We start from the raw sequence: 22698 nt of genomic DNA, 5'->3' as shown, positions 1-22698 counted from the left end.
CTGTTGTGTGCAAGGACTTCTAGGCTGACTACAGTGTTTTACTGTTATAATAATAATGCTATTAATAAATGATGTGTTGCTGAATATGCCTGGGGCTCAACATTTGTGCAAATCTGTAACTGTTAAATTCACACCTGCCTCTTGCTCCTCCCAATTTCTCTGCTTTCTCCTTTCCTTCCTTGACCTTCTGCAGGCTGGCTTGTGTCCCCACTATGCCACTGAAATTATTCTCAACAAGGCCACCATATATTACCCAATTTCTGTGATTGATCTGTTTTCTGGCCTTATCTTTACTGAGCTATTTGTGGCATTTACTTCCTTGGATCACCTTTCTCTTCCTGAAATGTCCTTCCTTGATCAGGTAAAGCAGGTGGTTTTGGCTCATACTATAGTTAGGAAAGGATAGCCAGAGAGGTTTCAGGCTTTTAAAGAAACTCATAAACTCACTCTCCAGGCAAACAAGGGCTGGCATGTTGCCCAGGTTAGTCTCCAATTCATAGGCTCAAGTGATCCTCCTGCCTTAGCCTCCCAAAGTGCTGGGATTACAGGCATGAGCCACTGGACCCAGCCTTGAGCTTCTTTTTGACTGATTTTTGGAATCCTTGGTGATGTTTGAAAATCCTTCTAGGTGTTGTTTTGTTTTTTTTTTAAACGCTGGTATCCCCCTTCTCTTCCCGTATAGAAGAATTTTGTTTAGTTCTGCTTTCTAGGAAGAAATTTCTATTGCATTTGATTTTTCTCCAGTGTTGCTAATCTAATTGGTCCTCCTGGCCTTGGCTGCAACAGGACTCTAATGAGGAGGACTCTGTCACTGGGCGTTGCAGAGGGGACTGGAATTGGGCATGTTTCCATTTTTGAGATAGGAGGAAAGCAGCTCATAGGACCTGGAATGGAGATTCCTGTTCAGAGGCTCAGAACCTGGCTTTGGGGTCAGGCAGGCCACCTGCGGGGTCTTACTGGGTGGCTTGGGGAAGTTACTTCTCAGACCATCAGCATCCCCATGAAACATATGTATAAATAAAAGTTGTTTCCGGAGGATGACGATTTAATAAACATATATAACGCTCTGGTCTCTTTGCCTGACACGTAGTAGACACTAATTAATTGGTAGTTATTTGTGTTTTTAATTAAGATTCAGTAAGCATTTTTTCTGTAAAAGACCTCATTTGGGCCTCCCAGTTATTTAACCACACTTGGTATCGCGGATATTTTTCATCATCATTCTATTGAGATAGGAATTGAGGATTAGAGGGAGAGCACGTGGCTTCAAAATAGCAGCCAATTCAAGCAGAGCAGTTTTAGGCGCTGCTGGGACCACCCGGCTGCCCAGCCAGCTCTGCGCCCTCAGGCCCCAGACCTCGCAGGCCCGCCGCGACCTCAGCGCCATCTTTGAGCCTGGCACCAGTGCCTCGCTTCCGCACTTCCCTTTGCAAAGGAGCAGTCGCGTCTGCCCCAAGCTTGCCCTTTGTGGGTATAGGGTATCCAAGACCAGTCACGCTTCTTGCGCCGGCCGAAAAGAATCAGTCATCTTTCCTCTCTGGGGATTGGAAGAGGCGGTTTAACCAATTCAAAAATGGCGCCGTCAACCTCACTTTCCTAGTCTTCCGCTCGTGGAGGCGCGGGGGCGAAGGTCACGTCTGCGTGCGTCGGCGGGGATGGGGGCGGAACCGTCTCCACGGCAACTCGCGCGCAGCCCGAGCCGCTAGGCTTGGCGGGAAGAGCGGGTTCTGCGGCGCTGGCGACAGGCGGGGCTGCGAGCGCCAAGGGGCCCGGGCGGCCGGGGCAGCTGCAGGATGAGACCCTGGGCGTGGCGTCCGTGCCCTCGCAGTGGAGGGGCGTCCAGGGCATCCGCGGGGAGACGGTGAGGGCGCGGGCCCCGCGCGGAGTGACGCGGGCGGGAAGGCTGGGGCGCAGCACGGCGGCCGGGCTAGGTTCTGACGTCCCACCGTTTTGTTTTTATAGTTTAGTCCCCAGAAACTAGCCCAGGTGATGTTCTCGGCTCAGTCTTTTCCCTAGTCTTTAAGGAACAACGAAAAGTTAAAAAACCAAGTCCCTGAAGACCCTAAGTTTTGAAGGATTTTGTGTGAAATGGAGTTTGTAGTCACTTCAAACTAACTTTTGTTTAAAAAGAAAGACCAAACTGCATCTTAAGGTCCAGATAAACTAGTTTTCTAGTTTTTTGTTTGTTTGTTTGGTTTTGAGACAGAGTCCGGTGGCGTCAGCCTAGCTCACAGCAACCTAAAACTCCTGGGCTCAAGCCATCCTCCTGCCTCCGCCTCCCAAGTAGCTGGGATTACAGCGCGAGTCACCACGCCCAGCTAATTTTTTGTTTCTATTTTTAGTTGACTGGCTAATTTTTTTGTACTTTTAGTAGAGAGGGTCTCCTTTTGCTGAGGCTGTTCTCGAACTCCTGACCTCAAGGGATCCTCCACTGCCTCAGCCTCCCAGAGTGCTAGAATTACAGGCGTGAGCCACCTGACCCAACCGGTTTTCTAGTTACCTCAAAAGCGCACGGAAGAAGCACTTTGTTGAGATATGGGGCGGGGCTGCTAGGGGTAGGTCTTCTCCGCAGGGGACTTTGTGCAGACTTTGTGTGCTAGGAACTGTTCGGTGCTGGGATTCATCAGTAGACTACAGATCTCCTCTCCTGGAGCTTACTTGGGGGCAGTTGGAGGGAATGTAACACTAACAATATATGTAACAAGTAAATTATAGTGTAGAAAGGTGAATAGTGCCCTGGCCCAAAGAAAGAAAGCTGAGGGATTAGAAGGACTGGGTTGGGGACTGGGAGGGTGGGTTGGAGGGTGAGCCACACCGAGAGGGTGGCATTTGAGCAAAGACTTGGAGGACTGAGAGCTGGCCCACTTCATACCTGGGGTAAACCCCTTCAGGTATGGTAGAAGTCAGGTGCAAAGGCCTGGGGCTGCAGAGGAGTGAGTGGAGGGGAGAGTAAAGAGAGGCAGGTCAGTAGGGCCTTGCAGATCATTTTGAGGACATAGGCTTTTCCTCTGAGTGAAAATGAGCAGTGCTGGGTGCTTCGCATGTCCCAGCGGGTAAAACTGAGGCTTAGCTTGCTGCCCAGGTAGTTGAACCCGTGGAGTGCCCAGGTCCTCACTAACACCAGTGATGTTTCCATTGAAGTCGTACTTCTAAGGGCAGGTTTCTTGCTTCAGGCCTGGCCATCTACAGGACTCACGCCAGGATCTGGTTTGGTTCCCAAGCATTTCCCACTTTGCCTTGCTGCATAGGAATGGTTCCAGTCAAAAACAAAGAGTGGACAGTTTAGTTAAATCTGTCCATTCTTATCACAGGTAACTTTATGATTCTGTTCTATATTCTATTTAAAAAATACTCAGAGTATCTCTTCCTGAAGATTCAGATTTTTTTTTTTAACAGTCCTAAACTAGAGACAGGTGAAGATTCCAGTTTTTAGTAGACTACAGGATGAGAATCATTGATTCCATTTAACACTTTCTTTTTTCTTGCAGAGAATGAGATTTAGGCTTGTTAATTTTTTCTTTTTCTTTTTTTTTTGAGACAGGTTCTCTCTCTGTCACCCAGGCTAGAGTGCAGTGGGATCATCGTAGCTCACTGCAACCTGAAATTCCTGAGCTTAAGTGATCCTCCTGCCTCAGCCTCCCGAGTAGCTGGGACTATAAGTGTGTACCTCCGCACCTCGCTAATTTCTTTATGTAGCAATGATGTCTTGTCTCGATATGTTGTTCAGACTGGTCTGAAACTCCTGGCCTTAAGTGATCCTCCCACCTAGGCCTCCCAAAGTGCTAGGATTGCAGGCATGAGCCACCGTGCCCTGCCCTCAGGTTGCACTTCTAATTCTGGTTCTTTCGTTATTGCCACCACATCTGTAGTTACTTCCTGCAGCTGAAGTCTTGAACCTCTCAAAGTCATCCATGAGGGTTGGAATCAACTTCTTCCAAACTACTGTTCATGTTGATATTTTGAGTTCCCATGAATCATGAATGTTCATAATGGCAGGTAGAATGGTGAATTGTTTCCAGAAGGTTTTTAATTTACTTCACCCATATCCATCAGAGGAATTGCCACCTATGGCAGCTATAGCCTTATGAAATATTAATTCTTAAATAATAAGACTAGAATGTTGAAATTATTAATACTTCTTGATCCATGGGCTGCAGAATGGATGTTAGCAGGCATGAAAAAAATGTAAATCCTGTACAACTCCATCAGAGCTCTTGTGTGACTAGGTGTGTTGTCAAGAACGGTAATATTTTGAAAAAAATTTTTCTGTGCAGCTGGTCTCAACATTGGGTTAAAATAGTCAGTAAACCATGCTATAAACAGATGTGCTGTCATCTAGGCTTTCTTGTTCCATTTCTAGAGCACAGAGTAGATTTAGCATAATTCTAAAGGGCCCTAGGATTTTTGGAATGGTAAATGAGCATTGGCTTTAAATTAAAGTCAGCTGCATTAGCCCCTAATAAGAGAGTTGGGGCTGGGCGTGGTGGCTCAGTCCTGTAATCCTAGCACTTTGGGAGGATCCTTTGAGCTCAGGAGTTTGAGACCAGCCTGAGCAAAAATGAGACAGCATCTCTACTAAAAAAAAAATAGAAAGAAATTAACTGGACAACTAAAATATATATATATATGTGTATATGTAAAAAATTAGCTGGGTGTGGTGGCACATGCCTATAGTCCCAGTTACTCGGGAGGCTGAGGTAGGAGAATAGCTTGAGTCCAGGAGTTTGAGGTTGCTGTGAGCTAGGCTGATGCTACAACACTCTAGCCCGGGCAAAAGGGTGAGACTCTGTCTCAAAAACAAGAGAGAGGCTGGGCATGGTGGCTCACGGTGGTTCACTCCTCACTCTGGGAGGCTGAGGCGGGCAGATTACTTGAGGTCAGGAGTTTGAAACCAACCTGAGCAAGAGTGAGACACCGTCTCTACTGTAAATAGAAAGAAATTAGTTGGCCAACTAATATATATGGAAAAAATTAGCCGGGCATGGTGGTGCATGCCTGTAGTCCCAGCTACTCGGGAGGCTGAGGCAGAAGGATTGCTTGAGCCCAGGAGTTTGAGGGTGCTGTGAGCAAGGCTGACGCCATGGCACTCACTCTAGCCTGGGCAACAAAGCGAGACTCTATCTCAAAAAAAAAAAAAAAAACAACTAGAGAGAGTTAGACTGTCCTTTAAAACTTTTTTTTTTTTTTAATTAGAAGTAGGGTCTAGCCATGTTGCCCAGGCTGTCACAGGCATGAGCATAGCTCACTGCAGCCTCAACCTCCTGACTTCAAAAGATCCTCCCAGGCTGGTCTCAGTGGCTCATGTTTGTAATCCTAGCACTCTGGGAGGCTGAGGCAGGTGGATCACTCAAGGTCAGGAGTTTGAAACCAGCCTGAGCAACCAGCCTGAGCAAGAGCAAGACCCTGTCTCTACTATAAATAGAAATTAATTGGCCAACCAAAATATATATAGGCCAGGCACGGTGGCTCACGCCTGTAATCCTAGCACTCTGCGAGGCCGAGGCGGTGGATCGCTCGAGGTCAAGTGTTTGAAACCAGCCTGAGCAAGAGTGAGACAGTGTCTCTACTATAAATAGAGAGAAATTAATTGGCCAACTAATATATATAGAAAAAATTAGCTGGGCATGGTGGCGCATGCCTGTAGTCCTAGCTACTCGGGAGGCTGAGGCAGAAGGATTCTTGAGCCCAGGAATTTGAGGTTGCTGTGAGCTAGGCTGACACCATGGTACTCTAGTCTGGGCAACAGTGAAACTCTGTCTCAAAAAAATAAAAATAAAACAACAAAGATCCTCCTGCCTCAGCCTCCCAAGTAACTAGGACCATAGGCACACACTACATCACCCAGCTTCTTTGAAACTTTGAAGCCAGGCATTGCCTTCTCCTCTCTAGCTATGAAAGTCCTATAGGGAACCTTCTTCCAATTGAAGGCTTTTTCCTTTTTTTTTTTTTTTAAGACAGAGTCTTACTCTTTTGCCCTGGGCTAGAGTGCAATGGCATCATCATCATCATCATCATCATAGCTCACAGCAACCTCAAACTCCTGGGCTGGAGTTATCTTCCTGCCTCAGCCTCCCAAGTGGCTGGGACTACAGGTGCACACCACCATACCTGGCTAATTTTTATATATATATATATATATGTAGAGAGAGAGAGACTCACTCTAATTTTTCTATTTTTAATAGAGACTGTATCTTGCTCTTGCTCAGGCTGGTCTCAAACTCCAGAGTTCAAGCAATCCTCCCACCTTGACCTCCCAGAGTCCCAGGATTATAGGCGTAAACTACCATGCCTGGCCTTGAAGCCTGTTTTGTCTACATTGAAAATTTGTTGTTAAGTGTGGCCACCTTCCTCAATGTTATTAGGTAGATCTTCTGGGTAACTTCTTGCAGCTTCTCCATCGGCACTTGCTGCTTCACCTTGCACCTTTAAGTTATGGTGATGCCTTTTTTCCTTAAACTTCATGAACTAACCTCTGCTAAAGCCTTCAGAGGCTTTCTCACCTCTCTCAGCCTTCATAGAATTGAAGAGAGTTGCTCTGGATTAGGCTTTGGCTTCAGGAAATGTTGTGGCTGGTTTGATCTTCTCTCCACACCACTGAAACTTTGTCCATATCTAAGCGAACTAAGGCTGTTTCGCTTTCGTATCCTTCATGTGTGCTGGAGTAGCACTTTTTTATTTTTATTTATTTGTTTATTTTTTGATCCCTTCTAGCTTTTGATTTAAAGCGAGAGATCTATGACTCTTCCTTTTACCTGACCACTTAGAGGCCATTGTAGGGTTATCAGTTGGCTTAATTTCAGTGTTGTCTGAGGAAATATAGAGGCCTGAGGAGATCGGGAAATGGCTGGTGAAGGGAGCAGTCAGTATACACATGGCATTTATCGATTAAGTTCACCATCTTATATGAGCACAATTCCTGGTGGCCCAAAACAATTATAATAGTAACATCAAAGATCACTTATCAGAGATCACTGTAACAGGTATAATACTAATAAAAAATTTTAAATATTATGAGAATTACCAAAATGTGACACAGAGACATGAAATGAGCACGTTCTGTTGGAAAATTACACCGATAGATTTGCTCAATGCAGGGTTGCCACAGACCTTCAGTTTGTAAAAAATCACCATATCTGTGAAGTGCAATGAAGTGTAGCACAATAAAACAAGATGTGCTTGTAGTGGCGAGGATTTTAGAGTGTTTGGGAAGGATACCACGACAGGGAGGTAATTTACTGTCTTAAGGTCAATTTAGTGTCAAGAGTCGGACTGACTTTGTGACCAGCCTGGGCAGCATAGTGAGATCCTATCTTTGTAAAAATAAAAAGAGGCAGACTACCTGGGTTCAAGTTCCATTGCAATCACCTCTTTGCTGTGTGACCTTGAGTGAGTTACTTGTCTGTGCCTCAGTGCCAACATGAGTAATTTAAAAATAGATTTTACTTCATAGGGTGGTTGTGAGGATGAATGGGGTGATGGAGGTAAAGCTCTTGGAACCATGCCTGTTCATTCATTCTTCAATGTGTGTGCCCCCTCGGCAGCCGCCTCCTGTCATGTGGTTCAGGTCACATCTCTGATAGGAAGTTATACAGAGCCTTGTGGTTTTTTTTTTTTTTTTTAAAGTGTCATCCTTCCACAGGGGCCACGCCAATCTTCTCTGTATCATTCCATTTTTAGTGTATGTACTGCCAAAGCAAGCGCTTCCAGAGCCTCGTGACCTCTCTTGGAATACTTGACGCCTCCACATGGGTGTGTGAGAGGCATCTCTGTCTAAACCAGGCCCAACAGAACTGCCCTATATTCTCTTCTCCCTGTGTTTGCCCAGCATCCAGGGACACACCGTCTACCTGTTCTCAGGGAGTATTCATGGAGCCACTGGGATTCCTTGCTTTCCTTGATTTCCGGGCCATCATGTCCTTTCCACACTACCTTTCTAACATAGCGATGGCGCCCATGTCTCCACACCTCTGCTCCCCAGCTTCCGCTCGTTACTGAGCAGCCAGAGTGGCCTATCGTGGTATTATGTCCTTGCCCTGCTGAAGGCTGTCCTGTGGCCTGTGCCTAGAGGCAAATCCTGCTCTCCACCCTGCCTCTGCCTCCCGGTGTGCTCCCCTTAACCCCATGGGGCATACTGCATAGTCTAGTCTCTGTGCACGTGGATATTCTCCACCATAGGGTTTGTCCTGGTGCCCCTACCCGACCTATGACACTTTCCCATAGTTCTGCACTTGGCCAGGTCCTTCTTCTCCTTCTCAGCTCAGATGCTATCACCCGGAGAGGCCACCTTTGCTGTCCCATCCAGACAGCCTCTCTAGCTGTCCTATCCTTTCTGTACCTCTGCATGTGCTGAGCACCGAGTGTATTGGGTGGGTTTTTCTTTGTCTTCCCCCACCCCTGTGTAAGTGCCTAGGCTGTAGGGATCTTGCACATTTTCTTTTCTGCTATATCCTATGCCAAGTACCTGGACAGTGCCTGGGAAGTAGATGCTGAATAAGTACCATTTTTTTTCTTTTCTTTTAAGAGACAGGGTCTTCTCCTGTTACCCAGGCTAGAGTACACTGGTGTCATCGTAGCTCATTACAACCTCAAATTCCCAGGCTCAAGTGATCTTCCTGCCTCAGCCTCCCTAGTAGCTGGGGCTAAAAGGCATACACCAGCACACCTGGCTAATTTTTAAATTTTGTATAGAGATGGGGTCATGCTATTCTGCCCTGGCTAGTCTTGAACTACTGGCCTCAAGCAATTCTATCTCAGCCTTCTGAGTAGCTGGCATTACATGCGAGTGCCACTGTGCCCAGCTTAAGCCAGTATGATTCTGATAGCTGTGGGTATCTCCAAGAACGGCACTTTTGCGTCCCCTCTGAATAATTCAACCAAAATTCCTGAGATAGGCTTTCACTGGCCTGTTTGAGTCACATGGCCACCTCTGAACCAGTCACTGTGGCCGGGGGACGGCTACAGTGTTCTGATTGGCTAGCTAGAGGTCATGCCACCCCCTCAGTGGGACATAGGAGGCTTGAGGGGTCATTCGCCAACCTAAACTTCACTGAGCAGGCTCCAGCCCAGGAAGACAGGCTGGTTACAAGAGGAGGGAACAATCTCTGGGCAGACCCAGTGGACAGAGGCCCACTAGCCTGCCACCCACAGCAGCAGGAGTGGGTTGTGCAGTGGGGTGGGGGTGCTGGGCAGGTGGGCTGGGAGTCCAGCTGAGTGGTCATACTGGTTTCGATCTCCACTCCAGAAAAGTTGTCAGACGGCCAGCATCGCCACCGCCGAAGCGTCCGCCCAGGCCCGGAGTCATGCAGACGCTCAGGTGCAGACAGAGGCCCCGGTGCCAGTCAGCATGCTGCCTCCGTCCCGGCTCGACACGCCCCGCCTGGCAGCCTTTCTTCGGCGTGTGGAGGCCATGGTCATCCGAGAGCTGAACAAGAATTGGCAGAGCCACGCATTTGACGGCTTTGAGGTGAACTGGACGGAGCAGCAGCAGACGGTAGGGAAGGGGCTGGTGTGGTGGGGGTGCTGGCCCCTCTGCCTCTCGTCGAGCCTCTGCCCCACTTTCTAGGCCTCATTTTATTCCACCCAGAGAACAGTAGCACCTGTGATCGTAACAGCTGGCTTTCACCAAGTACTTACTTCCTGCCAGGTGCTGAGCTAAGTTTTATAAGAATAAGTCCTTGAGCTTTTACTCCTGTCATTGAAGTCGGTACCATCGTTCTCTCCATTTTACAGTTAGGGAAATGGACACCCAGAGTTGAAGTAACTTGTCCAGGATCAAGCTGAGGTAGTAAGCACAGAGGCTGGTGGAGCCTGGGCCGCCTGACATCTGTGCCTCCCCATGTACTAGGAGGTGAGGGCTGTCTCTGGGCCAGGCCCTGTTCTAAGGACGTCTCCTGTGGGATATCATTCATTCCTCAGAATGACTGTGAGTGCTGTTACAATCTCCACTTTATGGATGGGGCTCAGAGAAGCTAAGTGACTTGCCCAAGGTTAAACAGGTATAAACTGGTCTAGAACTCTGGAACTTGAACCCTGGTCTCTCTGGTTTCACTACCATGCTCTAGTAATATCAGCATCTCCAAGTCTTTCGGTGCACAAGGCCAAGTTCAGAGTCATCACTCTGTAAACTCAGATGTCTCCCTGGACCGAGAGCCTAGGCTTTGAGATCATGGAGGCTTTAATAACTGAGGGCTTCTTGGTGTTTCCTCCACTCGGGGGCTAAGTTCCCTTCATCTGCCCCAGCATGTTGCCCACGGACAACTGCTTGCCAAGTGCTGCAGATTGCTGAGCCTTTTGAGTTCTGATGTAAACATTGTTGTTATTTTTTTATTTTTTGAGACAGAATCTCACTCTGTTGTCCTGGCTAGACTGCAGCATCATCACAGCTCATTGTAACTTCAGACTCCTGGGCTCAAGGGATCCTCTTGCCTCAGCCTGCCAAATAGCCGGGACAACAGATGTGCCACTATACCTGGCTGATTTTTTTTCCTGTTTTTGGTAGAGACGGGGTCTCAGTCTTGCTCAGGCTGGTCTCAAACTCCTGACCTCAAGTGGTCCTCCTGCCTTGGCTTCCCAAAGTGCTAGGATTATAGACTTGAGCCACTGCACCCAGCCTTGTTGTTATTTTTTGATTTAATGTTTTCTTCCTTTAGGAACTGAGATGAAGTAACCATGTATTCAGAAGTCATAAGCCCTTCTCTCATCTCTTCCTTTTTTTGTGCTTCCTGCCCATCTATTTCCAGGGTGACACAGTTACCCTGATCTCACCAAATAATTGGAGGATGAGCATTGATTTATTTGAGAGAAACCATCAAAATTGCTCTGAAAACTAGTTACCAGGCCATACCAAAGTGTGGAGTCATTTTGTGTGTCTTTTTGAGCAGGGCACAAGGAGAAAAACATAATTAACTTTAATATCTCAGCAGGTTGCCCATTCTTTCCCTGCTGCTGCTTGTGCCCCACGTGAAGTTGCACGCAGGGGTGAACATTTACTCTTTATTGTTAGGGCTTCTCCATGTTTCTGTGGATTCATTTGGTCCATGCGTATATTACTTGCTCCCTTTTTAAAAATATTCTTTTCTGATTACAAAAGCAATACATACTCATTATAGTAAGTCCAGTCAGTAGAGAAATATATAACATAGCATGTGCAGACAGTGGAAGTTAACACTTTGGTTCACAGGCCTTTGGAATTTTTCCTGTGCTACAGTGGCTTCTAGTGTGACTGTCACTACTCTTGTCATTAAGAACATGTGAAACAAAAATGGAAAGCACTGTGCATGTTGCTTGTGGCCTTTCTCACTTAGCAGAACGTCTTACAGCAGTTCCTGTAGCAGCGCCCGGCCTTTCCAGCAGCTGCGCACTGTGTCCCACTGTGGGACTCGTCATCCAATGTCTGATGGCTGCACAGTCCAGAGAGCAACTTCACTTCTAGGCATTTGTCCTCTAGAACTTGTGAACAAGGTGCAAGTTTGGATCTCATGTCTTTGAGCAGCCATGTGGCATGCCAGCGCCCTGCTAACCCTTGGGTTTCTCAGCCAGTCCCTGCTGTCGGGCAGAGGAGTGTTTTCGCACTTAGCTATGAGACGACAGAACTGCAGTGAGTCTCCTTCTCTGTGGCTTTGTTCTTCTTATTTTATTTATTTATTTTTTTGAGACAGAATCTCGCTCTGTTGCCTGGGCTGGAGTGCTGTGGTGTCAGCCTGGCTCACAGCAACCTCAAACTCCTGGGCTCAAGCGATCCTCTTACTTTGGCCTCCTGAATAGCTGGGACTATAGGCACATGCCACCAGCTAATTTTTTACTATTTTTAATAGAGACGGGGCATCACTCTTGCCCAGGCTGGTCTTGGACTCCTGAGTTCAAGTGATCCTCTTTCCTCGGCCTCCCAAAGTGCTAGGATTACAGGTGCGAGCCACTGCGCCCAGCCTGTTCTTCTCTTCAGCCAGTTGCTGTTTATTTCACCACAGTGGAATTGTGGCTGACGTTGGGGTTTTTCTGTTTCAACTCCTACTGTCAAGGCAGTGGCCTTGACATCTCCTTATTGTCGTTGGCACTGCTGTAGTGGCTGAGAAAGGCTGGGATAGTGCTCTTCATTAAAAACAATAATTTAAAAATTCTAAAAATAGTGTATGACGTTGCCAAATGCTCAGATATTAGGGATAAGAAAGAAATCACCCATGGGCCTTCCACCAGAACGGTATACCCTCTTGCGTGTCCTTCCTCTCTGTGGTTTTCCACGCGTGGGAGGTGTCCAGTGCTGGGAGTTACTGTGAGCAATCTTAGGGTCAGAAGCAAAGCGCGTTATGTGTTGTCAGCTTGCTACATGTGTCATTTTTAGGTGACACGTTTAATCCTTAAACTTTTTTGCTTTGGTTGGGTTTGTCAAGATGTATTTTATATATAGTAAATTCACCCTTTTTGCTGTACCATGTCTTGGCAAACACAGATACTCACAGGGAAGGTATAGGACAGCCCAGCATGTCCCAGTTCCCTTGGGCCCCTTTATAGTCATCTTTATATGTTTTTTTTTAATACTTTTTTTTTTTTAGATGATGTCTCACTGTGTTGCCCAGGCTGGTCTCAAATTCCTGGGCTCAAGAGATCATCCAATCTGAGACTCCCAAGTACCTGGGATTATAGGTGCATGCCACTGTGCCCTAAGATTTTTAAGTTATAGCTAATCATTACATGATAAATGAAGTTGTAACAAATAACTTAATGTATGTAGTTTTCTTTTCTTTTTTTTTTTTTTTTGAGACAGAGTCTCGCTTTGTTGCCCAGGCTAGAGTGAGTGCCATGGTGTCAGCCTAGCTCACAGCAACCTCAAACTCCTGGGCTCAAGCAATCCTGCTGCCTCAGCGTCCCGAGTAGCTGGGACTACAGGCATGCGCCACCATGCCCGGCTAATTTTTTCTATATATATTAGTTGGCCAATTAATTTCTGTTGTATTTATAGTAGAGACGGGGTCTTGCTCTTGCTCAGGCTGGTTTCAAACTCCTGACCTCGAGCAATCCGCCCGCCTCAGCCTCCCAGAGTGCTAGGATTACAGGTGTGAGCCACCTCGCCCAGCCTTTTTTTATTTTTGAGACAGAGTCTCACTTTGTTGCCAGGCTAGAGTGAGTGCCGTGGCATCAGCCTAGCTCACAGCAACCTCAAACTCCTGGGCTCAAGTGATCCTCCTGCCTCAGCCTCCCGAGTAGCTGGGACTACAGGCATGTGCCACCATGCTTGGCTAATTTTTTCCATATATATATTAGTTGGCCAATTAATTTTTTTCTATTTATAGTAGAGACAGGGTCTCGCTCTTGCTCAGGCTGGGTTTGACTTCCTGACCTCAAGCAATCCACCTGCCTTGATCTCCCAAAGTGCTAGGATTATAGGCATGAGCCACTGCGCCTGGCCTAGTTTGCTTTTCTTTAGATCTATTTTAATTATTTTTATTTATTTATTTTGAGATGGGGTCTCACTATGTTGCCTAGGCTAGTCTCAAATTCTTGGGCTCAAGTGATCCTCCTGCCTCTGCCTACTGATTAGCTGGGATTACAGGCCTGTACCACTCTGTTGGCTATATAGTTTGCTTTTTTTAAATTTTTTTTTTTAAAGAGATAGAGTATCACTTTGTCTTTTAGTCTGGAGTGCAATGGGCTCAGCTTATCTTCCCATCTTAGCCTCCCCAGTAGCTAGGACAACAGGTGCACACCACCATGCCCAACTAATTTTTAAATTCTTTGTAGAGACAGGGTCTTGCAATGTTGTCTAGGCTGGTCTCGAACTCTTGGCCTCAAGCGATCCTCCCACCTTGGCTTCCCAAAGTGCTGAGATTACAGGTGTGAGCCACCGTGCCTGGTCATAATTAGTACATTTTTTTTTTAGAAACAAGTTCTCACTGTTTTGCCCAGGCTAGAGTGCAATGGTATGATCATAGCTCACTGTAACCTTAAACTCCTGGGCTCAAGTGATCCGCTTGCTCCAGCCTCCTGAGCAGCTAGGACTATAGGCACATGTTACCATGCCTGGCTAATTTTTAAAATATTTTTTGTAGGCCGGGTGTGGTGGCTCATGCCTGTAATCCTAGCACTCTGGGAGGCCGAGGAGGTGGGTAGATTGCTCAAGGTCAGGAGTTCGAGACCAGCCTGAGCAAGAGTGAGACGCCATCTCTACTAAAATAGAAAGAAATTAGTTGGCCTACTAAAAATATATAGAAAAAATTAGTGGGGCATGGTGGCGCATGCCTGTAGTCCCAGCTACTTGGGAGGCTGGGGCAGTAGGATCACTTGGGCCCAGGAATTTGAGGTTGCTGTTAGCTAAACTGATGCCACGGCACTCTAGCCTGGGCAACAAAGTGAGACTCCATCTCAAAAAAAAACTTTTTTTTTTTTTTTAGAGATGGGGTCTTACTATGTTTCCTAGGCTGGTCTCAAACTCCTGGCCTCAAGTAATCTTCCTTTTCTGGCTTCCCAAAGTGCTGGGATTATAGACATGAGCCATTGTGCCCAGACTATAGTTTGCATTTTATTTTATTATTTATTTATTTATTTATTTATTTATTGAGATAGAGTCTCGCTTTGTTGCCCAGGCTAGAGTGAGTACCGTGGCGTCAGCCTAGCTCACAGCAACCTCAAACTCCTGGGCTCAAGCAATCCTTCTGCCTCAGCCTTCCGAGTAGCTGGACTACAGGCATGTGCCACCATGCCCGGCTAATTTTTTCTCTATATATTAGTTGGCCAATTAATTTCTTTCTATTTACAGTAGAGACGGGGTCTCGCTCTTGCTCAGGCTGGTTTCGAACTCCTGACCTCGAGCAATCCGCCCGCCTCGGCCTCCCAGAGAGCTAGGATTACAGGCGTGAGCCACAGTGCCCGGCCTTATTTTTTTTAATTTTTTTTAATTTTTAAAATTAAAAATATTTTTTTTTAAGAGATAGGGTCTAGTAGCTATGTTGCCCAGGCTGGCCTGGAACTCTTGGACTCAAGTGATCCTCCTGCCTTGGCCACCAAGGTGCTAGGATTATATATGTGGGCCAGTGTGCCAAGACTAAGATTTTTTTGTTTTGTTTTTTGAGACAGTCTCACTCTGTTGCCTGAGCTAGAGTGTCTTGGCATCAGCCTAGCTGACAGCAACCTCAAACTCCTGGGCCCAAGCAATCCTTCTGCCCCAGCCTCCCGAGTAGCTGGGACTGCAGGCATGCGCCACCATGCCCGGTTAATTTTTCTATTTACTTTTAGCTGTCCAATTAACTTCTTTCTATTTTTGGTAGAGATGGGGTCTCGCTCTTGCTCAAGCTGGTCTCAAAATCCTGAGCTCAAGTGATCCTCCTGCCTTGGCCTCCCAGAGTGCTGGGGTTACAGGTGTGAGCCATCACACTCTGCTGCTGATGCCTGAGCTTTTAAAAAAAAACCTGTGTGTTAGGGGTAAATATGACATGAAATGGACTGTTACCCCTTGTCAAATGTACAGCTTGGTGATGTTGAGCACCCTCACATTGCCCTGCAGCCAACCCAGCCCTCCTGCTGCAGATGCTTTGAAACTGTGGAGCAAGCCTGTGAGGGCAGCCACAGCTCTGGGGTTCTCAGGCCCTGCCTTGTGGGGTTCTGGAAGCATCCTGTTAGGGCAAATGTGGGGATGAAGGGTCCACATTTTCCTTCAGGATTGGGTGGTGGACTTGGATAGCTTCTGAGGATGAGGGCAGCTCCAGCCTGGGGTTTTTAGGTAGTCAGGAGGCCACCTGCTGGGTGGCTTTGAGATTTAAGAGTTGTGGGTGGCCTCTCTTTGCAGGTGTCTTGTCTGCACACCCTGTGCTACCCCCCAGCCCAAGGTCAGGGTCTGCATGTAACCAGTATTTCCTGGAACACCACTGGCTCCGTGGTGGCCTGTGCATATGGCCGGTGAGTGGCTGTAGGGTGCATGAGGGGCAGTGGGTGGCCCTAGGACCCTTTCTGGGCCTCTGTCTCCCCAGTTGAATGGTAAAGGGCTAGGTCCATGAGCTTGGCTGTTCTGGGAGTCTGTCTTCTCAAGCCTCCCTTGGCAGGGTTGGCAATAAGTTGGCAGAAAAGAGCTGGGGAGGGGGCTGAGCACCCAGGACCCTGTCCAGCTGCCAGCACTCCTCACCTGCTCCATCAGCTGTTTCCCTCGTGTGTGTGTGTGTGTGTGTGTTTGTTTTTCTGAGACAAGGTCTTGCTTTGTCTCCTGGGCTAGAGTGCAGTGGCATCATTATAGCTCACTGTAGCTTCCAACTCCTGGGCGATACGCCTGCCTCAGCCTCCCAAAGTAGCTGGGATTATAGGCGCCAGCCACCGTGCCTGGCCTGGTGCCCCACCCTGCCATTGCATGGGCCCATCCTTGGTGCCACTTTTCCAGAGAATGTCATGCCCTTGGGTGCCATGAGGAGCCTCTACCACTTTGATACCCAGATATCTGGATGTGCAGAGGATGTTGACTCGAATCTGTTGGGGGCTCGTGGAGGGAGAGGCAGGGTAGCTGGTTGGAGCCCTGGCTTGAGGCAGAGCCAGCTCAGGCACATCCCCACTGTGCAGGCTAGACGACGGGGACTGGAGCACGCTCAAGTCTTTTGTGTGCACCTGGAACCTGGACCGGCGGGGCCTGAATCCCCGGCAGCCGTCAGCAGTGGTGGAGGTGCCCAGTGCTGTCCTGTGCCTGGCCTTCCACCCGACCCAGCCTTCCCACATCGCAGGTGAGCTGCCCACCTGCCCCTGGCCTGCCTCCTCGAAGAACTCTGCTTGTCTGATGCAGAAGTGGCCAAAGGGGAGCTTTCCATGGGCCCTTCAGTTTCCGGGCCTGGCAAAGGCAGGTCTGCTGTGGGAGACAGGTGGGCCCTGAGCCCTGAGCCCTGCACTCAGTCTAAAGCCCTGGTGAAGGCCTCTCGTGGGCACAGCCAGGCATGGAGCACTAAGGAAGTGGAGGCAGAGTCTGGAAAGGGGCCAGGGCGGGGAGTGCAGGGGCCCAAAGAGGTGGCCACCCTAGAGGAGCTGCTGGTGAGGACAGCAGCCTGTGCAGGTCGAGAAGGGGCAGATGATGCTGGAGGGAGTGGCAGGGCGCTGGGTGGGGGCATCAGTCTGGCCATGGGCAAAGCTCCCAGGGGTGTAGCAAGGAGTGACTGAGGGCCTGGAGGACCAGGACCTTCCCTCTGCAGGGATTGCCTTCAGCCAAGTGGCTGCACGACCCGCTTCTGTGGGTGGGAGAGGGCGGGCGCTCGGCGGAGTCCCGGCTGCTGGGTGAGGCTGAGCTCCTGCTCTGGCCTGCTTGTTCCTGCAGGAGGACTGTACAGTGGTGAGGTGCTGGTGTGGGACATGAGCCGTCCTGAGGACCCACTGCTTTGGCGCACAGGCCTGACAGACGACACTCACACAGACCCTGTGTACCAGGTCAGGTTGCAGATCCCACCTTCTCTCTGAGCAGGGGCCTTGAGGCAGGGCAGGGTGAAGGCACTTGCTCTCCTAGGAAGGTCATGGGGCCTTGGCATTCGGCAGCTGCCTCCTGCATTCTCAGAGCTCCCACGGCCTGAGTCACCCCCAGGGCGCTGTGGCCATCCATTCCCAGCCTCCTACGCAGGTGCTGCCTGAGTGGCTCCCAGCTGTCCTGCCTTTCTGCTGGCTCTCGGATTCTGGGACTGGAGAAGGGACCCAGAACCCTTAGGGTCTGCCCCCTGGTGGGTGAGGCTGGCTCCCAGCCACCTTCGGAAATCTCCCCTTTTTTTCTAGAGGGGAAAGGGAGGGTGGGGGTGGATTCCAACTCTGGGGGCAGATGCTGTCCTTCTTTCTCCATCCTGTACCTACACCTGTTGTCTCAGGTGGTTTGGCTGCCAGAGCCCCGACAGAGCCACCGCTTCCAGGTGCTGAGTGTGGCCACGGATGGGAAGGTGCTGCTCTGGCAGGGGGTCGGGGCAGGCCGGCTGCAGCTCACCGAGGGCTTCGCCCTGGTCGTTCAGCAGCTGCCGAGGAGCACCAAGCTCAAGAAGGTACGTGGGCGCCACAGACACAGGCCCCCAAGGCAGCCCCTGGCCTGTGGAGCTTCGGCCTGCAGGCATCTGCTCTGCTGAGCCAGAGAGCCTAAGGTGGCCGTGGGGGGAGGAGGGGAAGCATGGCCCAGACTAGGTGACCTCCACTGGCTCTGTTGGGACAGTGCCATCTTGTGCCCTTGGCTCTGATCCTGCTGCTGCCGTCTCTCCTACAGCCTGCTCGGGGTGAGATTGAGGTGGGTGCCACAGCAGTGGCTTTCTCCAGCTTTGACCCCAGCCTTTTTGTTCTGGGCACGGAGGGCGGCTTCCCGGTCAAATGCTCCCTGGCGGCAGAAGAGGCAGCCCTCACTCGGATGCCCAGCTCTGTGCCCCTGCGGGCCCCAGCACAGTTCACCTTCTCTCCCCATGGTGGTCCCATCTACTCTGTAAGCTGTTCCCCCTTCCACAGGTAGGTAAGGACTGGGTCTGGGGGCCTGTCTTCCTCCTCCATCAGGCACAGGGAGGGCCACAGGGTCCCTGCCCTGCTGATCCCAGCCTGTTACACCCTGTGACAGAACTGCTTCAAGCCCCATCTGACCCCCGTGTTCAGCTCTTTGGTGGCTGGCCCCAGAGATCCTGCTGTCCCAGTGAGGACTGGCCCCAGGCTTGGGGGCCAGGGAGGCTTTTCGTGAGCCTGACAGCCCAGGAGTCTGGGGGCAGGTGCTGGCCCCTGACAACCAGCACTGATGGCCTTGTCTCGCTCTCTGCCCTGTATCCTGTCTAGGAATCTCTTCCTGAGTGCAGGGACGGATGGCCATGTCCACCTGTACTCCATGCTGCAGGCCCAGCCCCTGATTTCGCTGCAGCTGTCCCACAAGTATCTGTTTGCTGTGCGATGGTCACCTGTGCGCCCCTTGGTTTTTGCGGCTGCTTCTGGGGAAGGTAGGAAATGGGCCTTTAAGTGGTGTTGCGGGCCTGGCTTGTGCCTGGAACCCTGGGCTCTAGGAGGCCACATGTGGGGGCAGGATGGCTTCCTTCTAGAAACCGAACTGTAAACGACCATGGCTGCGTACGGGAAGAACTGGACTTGGGTATCAGCCTTATCTTGCACTGTGGACTCTAGAGTTTTTCGTACCAAGTGCAAGGGTAACTTTGTTTCAAGAGGCTCAGAAGCTGCTGCCCTGGGACTCTTACCCTACAAATCTTATCCTGCAGGTGACGTGCGGCTGTTTGATCTCCAGAAAAGCTCCCAGAAACCCACAATTTCGATCAAGCAAACCGAGGATGGAAGTCCTGTCTACTGCCTTGAATTTAACAGCCAGCAGACTGAGCTTCTGGCTGCTGGTGACGCCAAGGGCATAGTGAAGGTGTGGCAGCTGAGCACAGAGTTCACTGCACAGGGGCCCCGGGAAACCGAAGACTTGGACCAGCTGGCAGCAGAGGTGGCCACCTGAGGGTGACGGGGGTGGGGAGCGCCCACACAGAGGCAGCTGGCATGAGGCTCCTCTGTACCGAGCTGTGCGTTTCTAATGCTGAATGAAGAAAAGCTTTTAGGGGGAGTCAAGTCATTTATTTGTCTTTTATGTGAAAACAGACAGTTTGGGGTGGGGGAGGACAAGAAGGGAATGAGCCAGCTGCTCAGGTTTTCTGAAGTCGGAATGAGGGCAGCTGGCGTCAAGACGTGAATCTGGGTCCCCACAGCAACAGGGTGATTGTGACTGGACCAGAAGCGGTTTATTGAAGCACCATTTTCTACTAAGTCTTATCCCAAGCTAAGCAGGCTTAAGGTTACATTGGAGAATAACACTGTCTGGAATATTTTTTAAGAGCACAAAGATGAGTTGACATGCAGCAGGGCACGCAGCGAGGGGTGGGCTGACCTCCAGGCTGAGGATCAGTTCACGAAGAGCGAGCGGGTGAACTCCACGTAGTCGAAGGCAGTGGGGAGCTCGCGGCCCTTGCCGTCCACGAAGGGCTTCATGTGGGAGACGCAGTAGTCGGCTTGTTCCCGGGTCAGGTTCTAGAGGGAGAGACGGTGCTGTCAGCTAAGCTGCCAGGCTTGCTTCAGACCCCTACCTCCCACGTCGCAGTTCACAGCCAGTTCTACCAACAGTACGGGACTAGTTTCGTTTGTAAATGGATAAAACTCCTGTACCTAGCACAGGGTAGCGCCTGAAACTGGGGACTGACACCTAGACTCAGCTCCACCACAAATGCAAGCACGACCTTTTAGCTTTAGTTCCACCGAGGAAACCCCTTCAACCCATCTCCCAAGGCCCGTACCTGGTAGAGCTCCTCCTTGGTCACATAAGGCTTTCCCTCTGAGCTGAGGGCCCGGAAGGCGCTCTCGATCTCCTCACTGGACTTGACGTTCTCGGTTTCACGGCTGATCATGAAAGCCATGTATTCTTGCAGGGAGACATGGCCATCCCTGGAGGGCAGAGCAAGGGCTGTGAACAGGGAGAGCAGACAGGGCCCAAGGCAGAGGCTGTTTTTGCGGCATGCCCTTGAAGCTTACCTGTTTGGATCCACAGTGTCCAGGATTGCCTCAAACTCGGGGTCAGGTTCCCCTTCCTCCACCATGGGCAGGTCATAGCCCAGGGAGCGCAGGCAGGATTTGAACTCCTGGTGGTTCAGCCTGCCAGACTTGTCCTTGTCAAAGTGCCTGCAGTACAAAGCCCAGGGCTGCTCAGCACACAGCCCTACTGCTGAGCCCACCCCCACCCAGGCGACTGAGGCCACTCACTTGAACATCATGCTGAATTCTTTGAGGGCCTCCTCGGTCACACCTGTGGTGTTCCTGGAAGTCAGAACAGAGTTAGGGATGGGGCCAACCACATAGCAGGTGACATTTTCTTTTCTGCCATCCCAGCTCTCTGGACTGCTAGTCTCTGGGCCGACCTTTGGTCAGATGGCTGAGACCCTTTCTCCTACAGCCCTCGCTGGGGCCAGTGCCTGCCCAGATCCCAGGCTCAGGTACCTGGCCTGGATCTGCTGCTCCAGATTGTGCTGCATGCGCATGCCCAGCTGGTCCAGCTGGTCCCACTGCTGGGCCAGGCCGACGGTGCTGTGCTCCGTGTACTTGTTGTCTAGGATGAGGGCTTCTTCCATGGCGGCCCCCAGGTCCTCAATCTTCTTGAGCTGACTTCTCATGGCTCGAATTTCCTGGTGCTTGCGCTGCAAGGTGGGGAGCAAAGATGCATGAGACGGGGCCTCTGCCTTGGTCACCAGCCCAAGCCTTCCTTGAGCTCCTGCTCCTAGCCTGTCCTGAAACCTAGAACGGGAACATTCTATAATGGGGACAGTGGGATAGAGTGAAGCTGAAGAAATTCAAACAACCTCAGGAGAGGGAAAGATTTTCAATTAATTAGAGCCACAGACAAGTTGGTAGCCCTGTAGGGAGGCAGTATGTACTGAAGACAAAGGGGACTCTATCACTTTTCATGCAGGGCCCAGGTAGCAACTGCCAAAGATTTTCTTTAAAATGATGAGCCCCCTGCTGCTTTACGACAAGGGAAAAGGGGTAACCAGTGCATCTGGTCCCTGACTTGAAACCAAGAAGGGAACACACCTGCTGGGGGGTGGCTGGGTAGAGTCTCAGCTGGGTCAGAAGCCCTGGGGGTACTTACTTTGGTAGCTTCCAGCTGGGATTCAAGGGTTCCTGATTCTTCCACCATGCAGGACCTGAACACAGAGGCAAAGTGAGGAAGGGGCCTGATCATAGCAGACCAAGAGCTCAACATTAACTGTCCTCTGATACAACAATGCCTGGCAACCTCATGTTGCTTTTATGAAGGGAAAAACACCTATCTCATTGGCTATCTTTTTCTACCTGGCCCTGGGAGCCAGCGAGGGCAGGTAACAGTTCTACCATTTCAGCGACAGGAGCTACTGCCTGACGTGGGCCAGGACCCTTTCTCACGTGGCTCCTCAGGCCCAGCCAAGCTAGGCCCTCAGGTGACTGGGGGTGGAGTTTAGGCTCCCCTATGGGGACAGAGCACCTTCTGCAGCTGTGGGGGGGACAAGAGACCCTGCACACCCCTGACCCCCAACAGATGGGAGGCTATGAACCTGACAGCCACCCCCAGAAACCCTGCAGTCTCCCAGCAGGTTCCTGAGGAGGGAGCGAGGGAGCCATGTCCCAGGCTGACAGCATGACCTTCAGACAAGGGAACAAGTGGGGCACTAGGAGCTCATGACCATGTGGGTTTTTAAAGTGGCTCTAACTGTGCCCAAAGAGGGAGATGGCTGTGTCTAAGCCCCAGGTTCGGGCTGCATAATCTAGACACAGCCAGGGCCTCCTTTCCGGGGCCAAGTTCTGAAGAGCAGATGGGCTTTGGGGAGCCTCCTCCCCAAGATGGGTCACAGCGCGAGGTCACAGAAAGCTACCAGTGAACAGACAACAAACGAGTAGGGGTTACGTGCAGGGACCAGTTCACACGGTGCACATGGACTTGGTGGGGTTTTAGCCCAGCCTCCCCTGTACCCACATTTGTCCCCACCTACCCTTTTAAAACCCAGCGAGCCAGGGTTAGCTCTGAAATCTCCCCAATTCACAGTGCTCTAGCAAGGCAAGGCACCAGGCTTCCTCCTACCCCAGCAGGTCAGACTCACAGTCACGCCACGTCCCCCAGGGAAAAGCACACCCCCGGGACCTGGGGGCAGGAGGCGGGGTGCCAGTGCAGTGGGAGGAGGACAGACCCCTCCTTCCCAAGCGGCCGGGCGGTGGGTTAGTCAGAAAGCA

General features: G+C 50.4%; 2 protein-coding genes and 1 non-coding gene across 25 annotated transcripts in view; 1 reads left to right on the top strand and 2 right to left on the bottom strand.

The window, feature by feature from the left end:
• The first annotated feature begins 1552 nt into the window (after positions 1-1552).
• On the top strand, positions 1553-19513 carry DYNC2I2 (dynein 2 intermediate chain 2). Its single transcript, XM_012772148.3, has 9 exons — positions 1553-1861; positions 9242-9490; positions 15776-15885; positions 16534-16691; positions 17273-17382; positions 17808-17975; positions 18191-18423; positions 18739-18896; positions 19170-19513. The coding sequence occupies exons 2-9, from the start codon at positions 9344-9346 to the stop codon at positions 19406-19408; spliced, it is 1323 nt and encodes a 440-aa protein (XP_012627602.1). The 5' UTR covers positions 1553-1861; positions 9242-9343; the 3' UTR covers positions 19409-19513.
• LOC142874667 (U6 spliceosomal RNA) lies at positions 7593-7701 on the bottom strand. Its single transcript, XR_012922322.1, has one exon. It is a non-coding gene; the product is annotated as a U6 spliceosomal RNA (small nuclear RNA).
• The window catches only part of SPTAN1 (spectrin alpha, non-erythrocytic 1), a 68126-nt gene continuing 64930 nt past the window's right edge, over positions 19503-22698 (bottom strand). For all 23 annotated transcript variants that reach the window (XM_076009085.1, XM_012772140.2, XM_076009091.1 and 20 more), the window contains 6 exons: positions 21584-21638; positions 20935-21131; positions 20701-20754; positions 20473-20619; positions 20238-20385; positions 19503-19974 (listed from right to left, as the gene is read on the bottom strand). In XM_076009085.1, the coding sequence (XP_075865200.1) occupies positions 19849-19974; positions 20238-20385; positions 20473-20619; positions 20701-20754; positions 20935-21131; positions 21584-21638 (727 nt within the window). In that variant the 3' untranslated portion in view covers positions 19503-19848. The remainder of the gene's footprint in view (positions 19975-20237; positions 20386-20472; positions 20620-20700; positions 20755-20934; positions 21132-21583; positions 21639-22698) is intronic.

This window comes from Microcebus murinus, chromosome 12 (genome assembly GCF_040939455.1).
Source record: "Microcebus murinus isolate Inina chromosome 12, M.murinus_Inina_mat1.0, whole genome shotgun sequence".
In the NCBI taxonomy this organism is placed as follows: Eukaryota; Metazoa; Chordata; class Mammalia; order Primates; family Cheirogaleidae; genus Microcebus; species Microcebus murinus.
Note: the sequence above shows the minus strand (reverse complement) of the source record. Positions and strands in the feature narration are given on the sequence as shown.

Excerpts from the sequence above, each read along its gene's own strand:
- DYNC2I2 (XM_012772148.3), top strand. The coding sequence starts at position 9,344 with ATGCTGCCTCCGTCCCGGCTCGACACGCCCCGCCTGGCAGCCTTTCTT. Across the intron at positions 17,976-18,190 it reads GGAGCACCAAGCTCAAGAAG|CCTGCTCGGGGTGAGATTGA; the intron begins GTACGTGGGCGC and ends TCTCTCCTACAG. Across the intron at positions 18,897-19,169 it reads TGCGGCTGCTTCTGGGGAAG|GTGACGTGCGGCTGTTTGAT; the intron begins GTAGGAAATGGG and ends CTTATCCTGCAG.